At 37.6% G+C, this 10,992-nt stretch overlaps 1 protein-coding gene across 1 annotated transcript; it reads left to right on the top strand.

The window, feature by feature from the left end:
- Positions 1-499: 499 nt before the first annotated feature.
- On the top strand, positions 500-10,571 carry CCDC125 (coiled-coil domain containing 125; the record flags this gene model as incomplete). Its single annotated transcript, XM_010076707.1, has 10 exons — positions 500-594; positions 1,868-1,954; positions 2,793-2,870; positions 3,578-3,663; positions 5,734-5,816; positions 6,714-6,829; positions 7,396-7,503; positions 8,411-8,582; positions 9,973-10,106; positions 10,236-10,571. Coding segments are annotated over 10 exons (1,295 nt in total), but the record flags the coding sequence as incomplete, so codon positions are not given.
- Positions 10,572-10,992: the final 421 nt, after the last annotated feature.

Here is a 10,992-nt window from a genome sequence, read left to right as displayed (position 1 = left end):
CAATCTCTAACATTCTGTGATTCTGTATGTCTGTGATGCTCAGTTTAAGAAAAACAGTACCAGTGGTAACTGCTTGTTTAGAGGAATGTTGGATCTTGGGGGATACACCACCACCATACTCATCTTCATCTCTTGAAAGTTGCCCCTACTTCTGAGTAGTGCTAGCAACTTTGTGTTGTTTGGTTGTTGAAAAGTTACAATTTTAAAAGAATCTAAAAAACAGAATTATTTTTTTAATAAAATGGCAATTTTGTTGTGTTTTTTTAAAGGAAATCTAAAATAATTTTCCTTATTTTAGGTCTCTTTACAACTGACCTTTTTTCCCATTTCACTTCTTTAACTGTGGAACAGTGTGTTTGAGCTTGGTATTTATGTATTTCTTAGATCTGTTTATTAGCTCTAGAAGAAAAAAAAACCACAAAGGTGAAAATTCACCTCTGCATGTTACTTGTTTTCAGGCTAAAGCAAATTCTCACTTTTCCTTTTGTAAATATTATAGTATCTCATAGCTTATTATCTCCTGTCAATTCTACGGAAACTAACACTGGAGTGTCAAATGAAGAACTAAAGCAACAACTTCGGGAAGCTCTAGAGGTTAGTAACTGTGCCAAGTGTGCTGCTTTTGAAATCTTGTTTTCCTTTTAGTGTAGCAAAGTAAAGCACAGTGACAGTTTACCTGAAGATCTTGGCATGTCCAGAGTCTTAGATGGATTCAGGTTCTTAAAATTAGAATGGTATTTGAAAGCCTCATTAAATTTTATGCTGGGAAATCAGAGTGTGAAGTGCAGTTTATACTCTGGAATTTTTTTTTTTTTTTTTTTTTTTGGGTGGGGAAGTATTTTTAAAGATGTAAAGAACATTAAAAGGATTGTACTTATTTTCTGTCAGGTTTTCTTTTTTTTATTAAGCGTCAGGCCTGAAAATCTACAGTGTAAATGGAATAGTCTTTGGATTTTTAATCTGCATTTTTGTTGAAAGGTAGTTAACTCCTACATTTTAATTTTACTGGGGTTAAATGTGTTGATCTGTTTGCATCAGTCCAGGCAGAAAGAGCAGGGTGATCTCAGCTGTAAAAATACACACCTCATCTACACTGTGTTCGTTAACCTCAGGACAGCCTGTGTTAGGAACTGTGGTAGGTTGTTTTCAAGCTGTCTTAGCATGAAGAACCTTGAGTGTGCAGCAAGTTAAAATGTCAAGGAACCTTACTCATTTTTACTTAGACGAAACTGATAAATTGCCAGTGCTCCCAGGTACAATTTCAGTATCAATCGCTGAAGTAACAGAACTGTAAGAGCTATGAAAAATACAGGCATGCATAAAAACATGATTGGCTTGTACCTGGGGTAGGAATCTGTTTAGTTGTTGTTGTTTTGTTCTGGACAAGTAGTGGCTTTGATCTAACAGTCCTGAAATGATACCTGTGCTATAGAGTGTGGATATTTTGTGTAATACAGAGTACATTATATTAATGTAGCATTTATATTTTATTATTTGTAATATTTATTATATTCTTTATCTGCTGCCTGTATTTGCATGCCTGTATATCTGCTATTCTGTTTTGCATACTTATTTTAAAGCTCTAGACATACGTTGGTATATAGAAGTTCTTTAGCAAGGAAGAACTGCAATATTTAGTGGTTTATTTTCCACAGACACTGGAAGAGAACAGAAAGAATAATAATTACAAGTATTCTTCTTTAAGGATTTTCTGCTGGCATGCACTGTTAACATTTCTTCAGTCAGAAAAGAATCATATAGGGTAGAAACAGAAGACTGAAGAGGCAAATTTACATTTCTGTTACAGTCGAGTTTTAACAGGATTACCTTGGCTTTTACTCTGTGTACCTATCTTATTTTGCTTCAGGAAGCTGAAATTTTGAAAGTTGAGCTTGAAGCATCTCAAAGACAGCTTGAAGGAAAAGATGAAGCCCTAAGAATTCTGCAGAGCATGGTAGGTAAAGAAAACTGAATAAATCTTCCTGACGCACCTCGTCAAAACCCCCCAAGCCTTAAGTTCTTCCCAGGACTATAATTTAAGCCATTGAGTCTGCAAGTGTCTACAGACTTGGCTATGATTTCGTCCTTTTTTCTGCATGGAACCTTGCAGACTTTACTGTTGTAGCAAATTCTCATAATTTTATCTTTAAGGATTCTTGAAGATTTGTACATTTAACTTAAGGAATAAGGCCTTCTTTCCAGTCTTTTAAATTATATATTTTGGCAGTGTTTGAAATACTGCAAAGCATAGATGTCTTCAGTTAACTACTTCATCTGTTGTCTTAGAGGACAGTATGTACTAAATGTTAGGTCAGTCTTTTGTTCACAGTTTGTGATATTTTTATTCACTGTCATAGTGAATTATGTTGAAATTAGTTCCTGTTTTTTAGCCTACTTGCATACCCCATTTATAGTTCTGCAATTTCTACTCTCAGATATTCTTAGTAAGTTACACCTGGATCAAAGTATGATTATGTTGTACCCAGTTTTTTTAAGAGTTGATTTTGAGGACAAGCCCTGAAGAAGATGTGATCTCATTTTAAATGATGCTACTTTTTTCAATAAAAAAGATTACGGGATCGAAACACAAGTTTGTTCCGCAACATATTTAGTGACTTGAAATTAGAACTCACTGGGACTTATAAGCAAGTTGCTAGTGTTTGCAATTCTGCATGCTCCTGTTTAAGAAAGAATGTGAACTTCTCTTGATGTAAAACTGACAATTTGGCTAAAGCCAAATTAAGTAAACTTAATGATAGTTCAGTATTTGACAGAGTTGTACTTTTTTGCAGGCAGTATTTGATAAAGCCACTAGCCATACAAAAGCAATGCTTCAAAAAACTGAGGAAGAAAAGAGAACTTTAGAAAAGGTAAGGGTGCGTGTTTCCTTCACACCTGTGCAAAAAACATAGACATTCATTGCTATTAATAGGGGGTTATCAGCCTGTTTATTTAAATCAGTACAAATCTGACATGAATTCCAGTTTTTTTTGAAAGTATTCTTACTCCCTTGTAGTAGAAACGGAAAACGTTCATGTATCACTCTTTTAATCTTAATGTTTTTATCCTAAAGTGTGTACAAATAACACCTGAAAGTTACCAGAGTTCTCTCTGTACTTTCAGTTGGTCTCTGTTGTGAGTTTCACAGCCATTTGCCGTGAGTTGTGCTATTTCTTAGTTACTAAGCTGGAACTTTGCAGAGAGTGTAAGAAGTGGGTGCCCAGTTTTCATAGGGAAGATGGGGAGGAGGAGGAAGGTGGCATTGAGCTACCTTGTTAAAATTAGTTTTATGCTTTGTTTCTCTTCCTGTGTGACCTTTCCACAAAACAGTTAAGGGGACAGGGAAAGGTGACAGTGTGGGTTTGTTTTTGTCATGCAACACGGTCTGAAATCCATAGATCAGTGATGCAGAAACTTTTTGGTGTCTGGCACTAAACATATTTTTAACAGTATCATAGATTGCCATCATCGTTGGTCACCTAGGTCTCTGCCAGTGCCCAACTCAGCACCAAAAGCTCTTCTTCCTTTCAGTAGGAGGCTTGTAATGAACTGCTGCAGGTTTGTTTTGTTTCCACAGGAAATAAATATCTTGCAATGGGAAATTGAATTTGATCAGGATAGATTTAAAAACATAGAAGACACATGGACAGAAAAATATGACAGGTATTTGACTTACACTGTGTATCTTTGGGTTGTGTTTTAATTGCATTGAATGCTATTTGTCATCTTTCTTGTGTTCCAAGCTCGCTTCACTGGGTTTTCTGGGGTTTTTGTTTTTTCATAATTTCCTCCCAGATTTAGGAAGATTTATTTAATTTTCATGCTCATCACATTTGTCTTTTTCAACTAAAGCTACTAAAATTGTTAAATCCCAATTCTTTAGTGCATATATGGTCTAGCTTTGTTAGGCTGAGTTTTCATTTTCATCCTATTAAGTTATTATGTTAGCCAGCTGGAGACAGACTGTCCTTATTTACTTTAGATGTAAATGAGGCATGGAAAATAATGGTATGTGCATGCGTGTGGAAATATCATTTGCTGGTTAATCATTGCTTTATTTTCTTGCATTGTAGGTATGAGCATATGTACAGGTAAAACAGAATGCTTTTGAGAGAGGCTGATCAACTGGTTCTTTGTTTAAATAAGAGTCAGTCTGGATGGACAGCAGGTGTGGTTAAGCAAGCAGAAGATGACACAGGCACTAAACTAATAATGTGATAACAGACCTTGAAAAATGTGACCAGCAGGCTAATTTATTTAAATGTAGGAAAGATATATCTGATGTCTACCTGTCAGATTTACAGTTATTCCAGCGATCTTTATTTCAAATTTTCAACCTTAGAATCAAAGAATAAGCCAAAAGTTGACAAACTATTCATTTGTAAGAAGAATTTTGTTAAGATGTTGTGTCTTGTTCACAGGTTAACTTAGTTACACTTGTTAAGGGATACCTCATGAAAAATCCTTTGGTTTTCCTGACTTCAGAGAGTAGGAAGTGTACCAGGTAGTTCAGAGCAACAAAATCAGTGTTAACTATTGAAATCTAAAGACATGGCTTCAGAAGAGTGCAAGACAGGAGCTCAGTCTGCTTTGCAAAAAGGTTTCTGATATCTGAGACAGCAGGATGAGAAAAATGTGTATTTCCCTTTGTTTATTCAAGTCAAATAATTCAGGTTACTATTTAGTTTTAAACAAAACCATGAAGTTGCAGTATGCCACATTTAATGACAGCTGAAGAGATGCATAAAAAAAGTAGTATTGCTTTAACATTTAGGACTTTATATTCCCACTTTTCAAGAAGGAAATACTTTAATACTTCAAGGAAAAATGTGTTATAAATGCATATTTTATGTTCTCAGGTTGCAAAGCTTGAAAGTACAGCTGTTCTTGAACAGTATTAAGAATACAGGAAGTTTACTTTCTAAAATTAAGACCAGAGCCATATTGTCACATGTCCAGTAACAATTCTGTTCTTTCAAGGAAGTAAGAGATTTCTAGCAAGTGCTCCACAGGTTCATAACTACTAATTTATTTGAGTTTCTAATGGTAATGTGGTACTTAAATTCACCTCTTGTTATACTCTGAAGTTGTTGGCACCATTTACTTAGACGTGAATTTTTTTTTTTTTTAATTTTCTTTGTTAACATTCACTTGAACATACCTGGACGGATTTAAATTGGTTGTGCAAGGGTGTGGTTCATGAACAAGGTGAGCGTGTTTGAACAGCACATGCTATCTGGGTTGCAGAGAAACCACTGTATGAGTGCAGAAATTCCTGGGTTTGCTCCCTGCAGAATAACTGCCGCCCAGATTAACGAGGAGTGACTCCACAGAAGCCAGCCTGGCATAGCCTGCTTTCTTAGCCTTGGTTCTGTGTCAGTCAGACCAAGCCTACACACAAAACTGTCTTCAGAGAGTTACTTAGGTGTAGTTTTAGGTTGCTTATTGGTCCCTGGCTAGCAGATTTGAAGGTACAGTTGTTTTGGAAAAATTTTTCTTTTTTTTTTGTAAAAAATTTTACAAGTGAGGAAACTCTATGTATAATGCTGTGTGGATAATATCTTGTCAAAACGAATACTCGACTCTTCAGTTTTGATGTTTTTCTTCAATCCTTTCAGTAATCCTAATTTGCAGAAATATTAGTTACAATGTCATAGACTATTTTTTTTTATTTGAGTGCCATTTTAAGTATTTTTTTAAAAGATAACACAACCTTTTTTCTAACTTATGCAGGATATATTGTGAAAATGCCGCTCTTAAGGAAGCATTGAAACTGAGAACAGAAGAAGTTAAAACTCTTAAAGATGAAAATGCAAGTAAGCCACCAACAGCTATTCCTCTTCACATACTGTTTCTCAGGAATAATTCTGGATTTAGCTTCGAAGGAAGCTTTCTTTCTGGATAAGTCTGTTGTTACTGGCAGGTGGTGTTAGTGGATATGCAGAAACCCTCTTTAAACAGACAAGCTGTGTTTGGTTTTTTTCTCATTGTCACTTATACTGAAAAAAACCAACATGAAATGATAGGAAAAGTCAGGTAGGCATAGCTTAAGGAGTAGATCAGGTGTGAAAGAAGTACACCTATCTTATCTCATGGGCACAGTGACACCCTGGGTGTGGAGGGACAAAATTGGTCCGTGCTTCCAGTCCTATCCTGGAAGAAGGTAATAGCAGGCAGGGGAGCCGCCGAGTGCTCCTGCTACAGCCACAGTCTGCATCAAGAGACATGCACTTTTAACATACTTACACAAAGATTCCCATAGCACAGACTTTGAAGGATTCAGATTGATGGCTCTATAGGGGAGGTTTTCAAACTGCAGGTTGTGCAGTGGTCTGGCTGGGTCAAGTGGCTCAAGCCCCTTTCCCTTATTTTGTGGTTTCCAAAAAGCTTTAAAATAGCGGACATACATCATTATTTTCCCAATATTGTGCTATTCTAAAAGAGCAGCTGCCTTAGAACTAAGTGTACAAAGAGAAGAGCTCTTAATACGGAGGCAGAGTAATACATGAGATGGTATCTCTGTGAGCGGGTTATTACCTCTAGGAAAACACAGAAGACAACTAGGATCTGAGTTTGTAGATCTACACAGTCTCATCACATTCCCAAAGTGATGATTAAACTACAGAACCGCTTAATTTAGGTGTAGTTATACCCAGAAATTCAGAAATGGGAGCAGTAGACTTTTTAATCACTTTTCATGTTCTATTTCGTAGTCCTGAATCAGCAGTGCTTAGAATTTCTTGCAATGCTAGATGTGGGACAACAGAAGGTTGTTCAGGAAAACATGTCCTTGAATAAAAGCGACATTACAGATTTTACAGGTCTTGAAGTAAGTGTGACTTATATGTTCTTCAAAATGGCTGGTTCAAAGATATGTTTATATTCAAAATATATAGATAAATTTTGCTTGATGATTATTTAACTGTTTCTTTGGATCCATTTTTAGCTGATGACCATATGCCCTTGCATGGTTGTGTTCTAATCTGTGGTGCATCATGATTCCTATCTTGCAAAGGCAGAGTAGACAGAAGGAGCATCAGGCTATCTTTCACAAGCCAGCATGCTTAATTTTTTCTTCCTAATATCTTCATTTTTAACTCCTATGCCTACTGCTTTACTTTATTGAGTGAAAAAAAATTCTAATTAGGTCTGCAAGGAGTAGCATACACAGGCTGACAATATTTGCATTTAGGTTGTCATGCAGAAAAATACATTTGACATGTGTGGTTGTGAGTTAGAAGAAATTATGCCTAAATCTCTTGTAGCTTGCTTCCCCTGACCCTTACACTCCCTTTATAGTTTCAGGATGGTTTTTTGCTGGTCATCCAGCATGTCTTGTATTAGATTTGTGTATGCAGATAGCTATTTAACCTGTGGTTTGTTTTGGATTGTAAGCTGGCAGTTCTTGGGGCGTGCACCTGCAGTACTTCCAGGGGCCAACCCTGTCCCTGTGCAAAAATGGCAGCTGTAACTCGAAAGCAGCTTCTTCAGCTCAAGCAAGAGGTAATGCTGTTTGTTCGCAATGCTTGTAATGCCCTAACCTTTGCTGATACAAAACTGTAATTGTTATATCCATCAGATTTACTAGTGCAAAAATAATTCTTTTTCTCATTTTTTTTCTTCCATGCATATTTTTTAATCTAAAAATATGTGTACACTTTAAGAGGATACACTCTCTAAAATGTGTCTGCAGTGTGAGCGTGGACTGCCACTGACGAGGATGACTACCCTTTTCCTTCCTTCGTGGTGGTGTGTTCCACCCCTCCTTCATGCTGACACCAGCACTCACAGGCCCCCTCATCCAGCTGGGTCAGGAAGCTGATCTTGCTGAAAACTATATTTACATCACACTTCAATCAATAACATGATTTTCAAGCTCTTAAGGCTTTTAGTTCAGTGGAATTCTATAGTTTTAGACATAAGAATTTCTCTTGTTATTTGTATTTGACTCTGGAAACGTGGTAACCATCCTCGTGGTCCCACTGCAGCAGTTCCAGCTGACTTACTGGTTTTGAAAATAAGTACTGTCATGTCCCTTTTGTCGCAAAGTTATTACCCCTGACATTCTTTTGCTCCTTTTGCTCCTGGTCCAACTGGCATGGGACATTAAAGCCCTCCTCAAGCTCTTCTGCACGGGCAGAGATAATGGGCACTGCTGGCAGCTTGTCTGTGTAGATGGGTGGTGGTGTGTGCATGCGTGGAAGGGGAAGGACTCCAATACACATTTCAAAACGTATTTCTTAATGTGGCAGGAAAGCACTTAGTTTGGTTTCTACTACTTCCTTGATTGTATTTATTTAAAAGTTTTCTGTGTTGATGGTTTCAGTCTGTCTCTTTGATATACATTTTAAATCTTCTGTTGCTTCCAAATTGCTTAATATGCTTTAACTTTTCTCTGAATTAAAACCAGATTGAAAATTTGAAGAAGAGTAAAGATGAAGCTTATATAATGGCAGACGCCTTCAGAATTGCTTTTGAGCAGCAGCTAATGCAGAGGAAGGACCAAGCCCTGAGGCTTGCAGAAGTGGTAAAGGTTAAGAAGGAAACGAAATTTATGAACTGGAGACGTCTGAAAGATGGTGGTAATGGGGCATGCTATGTATCTGTAACAGTTGACTAGAAAATAAGTTAACTGACAAGTGGCACAAACAGACTTTCTTATTGCATTGAATGTGTGGTTGTGGCTTAATTGCTGACTGAGGTTTATGAAGAGTCAAGAAAAAGGAACAAATTTATGTCAAAACTATAAATACGTTAAATAGTATGTCATGTAGTTGAAAAATTTCTACCAGAAGTTTCGCATATGTAATGTAGTGTGTCTGTGTATAAGTGGAATATATAAATGCTACTGTAGGACATTGGAGATGCCAGTCTAGGCTTTTAATGTAACTTTTTGTTTTTGCACATTCATGAACTGTATCATGTGAGTAAAACAAAGCTAGAATAAATAAGCTGTTGTGCAGGATGACAATAACATTCTGGATTCTAAAGATGTTTATTATGAGAACAGCACAAAAAAGCTAAAGTCTGGCGAGTTTAGCATGGCAATTTTAGATGCTATCAACAGTTCAATGTGCTGCTGGGTTTTTTTCAGACAAGCTCTATATATGTGTTAGGGATGGAGGAGAAATGCAAAAAAAAAATATACTGAGCTTTCACTGAAATACTAAATAGATTTTTTTCTGAGTTTCGAGAACGTTTTTAGTTTTTTATTATGCATGTGTATCTACATTGGTATTTATAGTTATTCTTACACTTAACGGGTTACAAAGTGAGTTACAAAGCCCTTTGTAAAAGAGGAAGCCTTCTAATTGTCCTTTTCTTCATTAAGAAAAAGGATAATGAGAAGTATTTAAGTGCTTATGTCATGGTCAAAACCATAGCAGAATTTAGGATTGGCACTTCAAGATCTATTTGTGGTAGACATTGACCTGCAGGTGCCAGGCTTTAAAGTTCGGTGTGTCTTCTAGATTTCTTGAGCAGCCTCAGGATGTGATACTAAAACAGCATACACCTTGAATATGTTTCCCCTATAACAACATCATTGTTTCCAAGAGCTATATCCTGATATATATGTTTCATGATTTTAATGTCTTTTAATAATTTTAGAAACTTTTAAACAGCTTATGTCAAGGAATCTTTTTTTTTCAGGCTACCTACTGTGTAAAAACAAACTACCATGAATTATTATTTAACTAGAGTGTCAAAGTGTTATTTTCCATACAGCAATAAATTTATTTTCAATTTGCCCATATATATGATGAAAGGTCTATTTTGCCTTTAAGTGAGGCTGAGAGCAGTGTTGCATGCAAGTAATCTGCTGTATTATGCACATACAATGGGAGAAGCTGTAGCTTGCATTGCCTTTTTAGAGGAGATTGTTCAGAATCCAGTTTTACACATGCATGTTTTATCCCAAGGTAGTTTTTCTTTTCCTAAGTTCCACAGTTCACGTACTTTTGTTTGCCCTAGGATGTGTCAAGTTACACGGGAACAAAACCAGTCTGGGACAAAAATTATCCAGCCTCCTTTCATCAGATGTGGACTGCAAGAAAGTGGAAGAGATAGACAATCCTCATGAAATCCTGAAGATGTTAATAGATTTGGTTAGTGTTCTGTTAAACTATTCATCATGAGTCCTTAGGGGAGCAAATACAACAGTGGATTTACATATACTGCCTTGTTCTTTGCTTATAAACAGCTTTATTTTCTTTCTCTTTTTAAAAAATACTCAGGTAAATGACAAAGAGGAGGCTCTGGCTCATCAAAGAAAGGTTAGTTACATGCTAGCTCGTGCAATGGAGACAAGAGAGGGTGTTTTGGAACCAAGTAAAGGAAATGGCATGCTGGGGCATCATCAGCACGAAGCCCAGGGGTCACCGGGCCCCGTACATGCCTGCTGCCAAAGCCTCCCTTCCCAAAACAGTATTTCCTCAGCTCCCAGTGCAAAAACATTTGAAAATCCAGTAAAAATGCTTCGAAAATCACACTCCTGGCCATCAGAGACTACGCACAGTGACGAAAACGACATGCGTGGAAAAGCAGATGCAACTGTAGTGATCTCCAGATAGCGGCAATAAATTTGTTTTTTAAAAAGACCAACTTTGTGGAAATGCCTAAAAACACCGTATGATTACATCACCGGGGGCCGAACTAGGGCACTGCATTAGCTAATGGGGCAGTAACTGTTGGTTGGTGGAACAGCCCCGGTTAATTGATGTAACGGCCATTCCCATACAAACTGAAGCCGTTTCCCATTGCCAGAACCCCTTCCCGAACTCCACGTTACCTGGTGACGAGGCTGACGGACTGACAGTCACGTCACCGCAGAGGGTGACGTCAAGAGAAAAGCCGGGAGCGTGGTGGCGCCCTCTGCCGGCTGGGCGCGGGAGCGCTCGTTGGGGGGGAACGTGTCAGTCACACCGCCGGCTCCGCCCCCGGGAGGGGCACAACACGGCTTTTGCGCAGGCGTGGGGCTGGGATGGGCGGGGC

The sequence above is a fragment of the Pterocles gutturalis genome, unplaced genomic scaffold, assembly GCF_000699245.1.
Source record: "Pterocles gutturalis isolate BGI_N339 unplaced genomic scaffold, ASM69924v1 Scaffold49081, whole genome shotgun sequence".
Taxonomy (NCBI): domain Eukaryota; kingdom Metazoa; phylum Chordata; class Aves; order Pterocliformes; family Pteroclidae; genus Pterocles; species Pterocles gutturalis.
The sequence above is the reverse complement of the archived record's forward strand: the minus strand, read 5'-3'. Positions and strand labels throughout refer to the sequence as shown.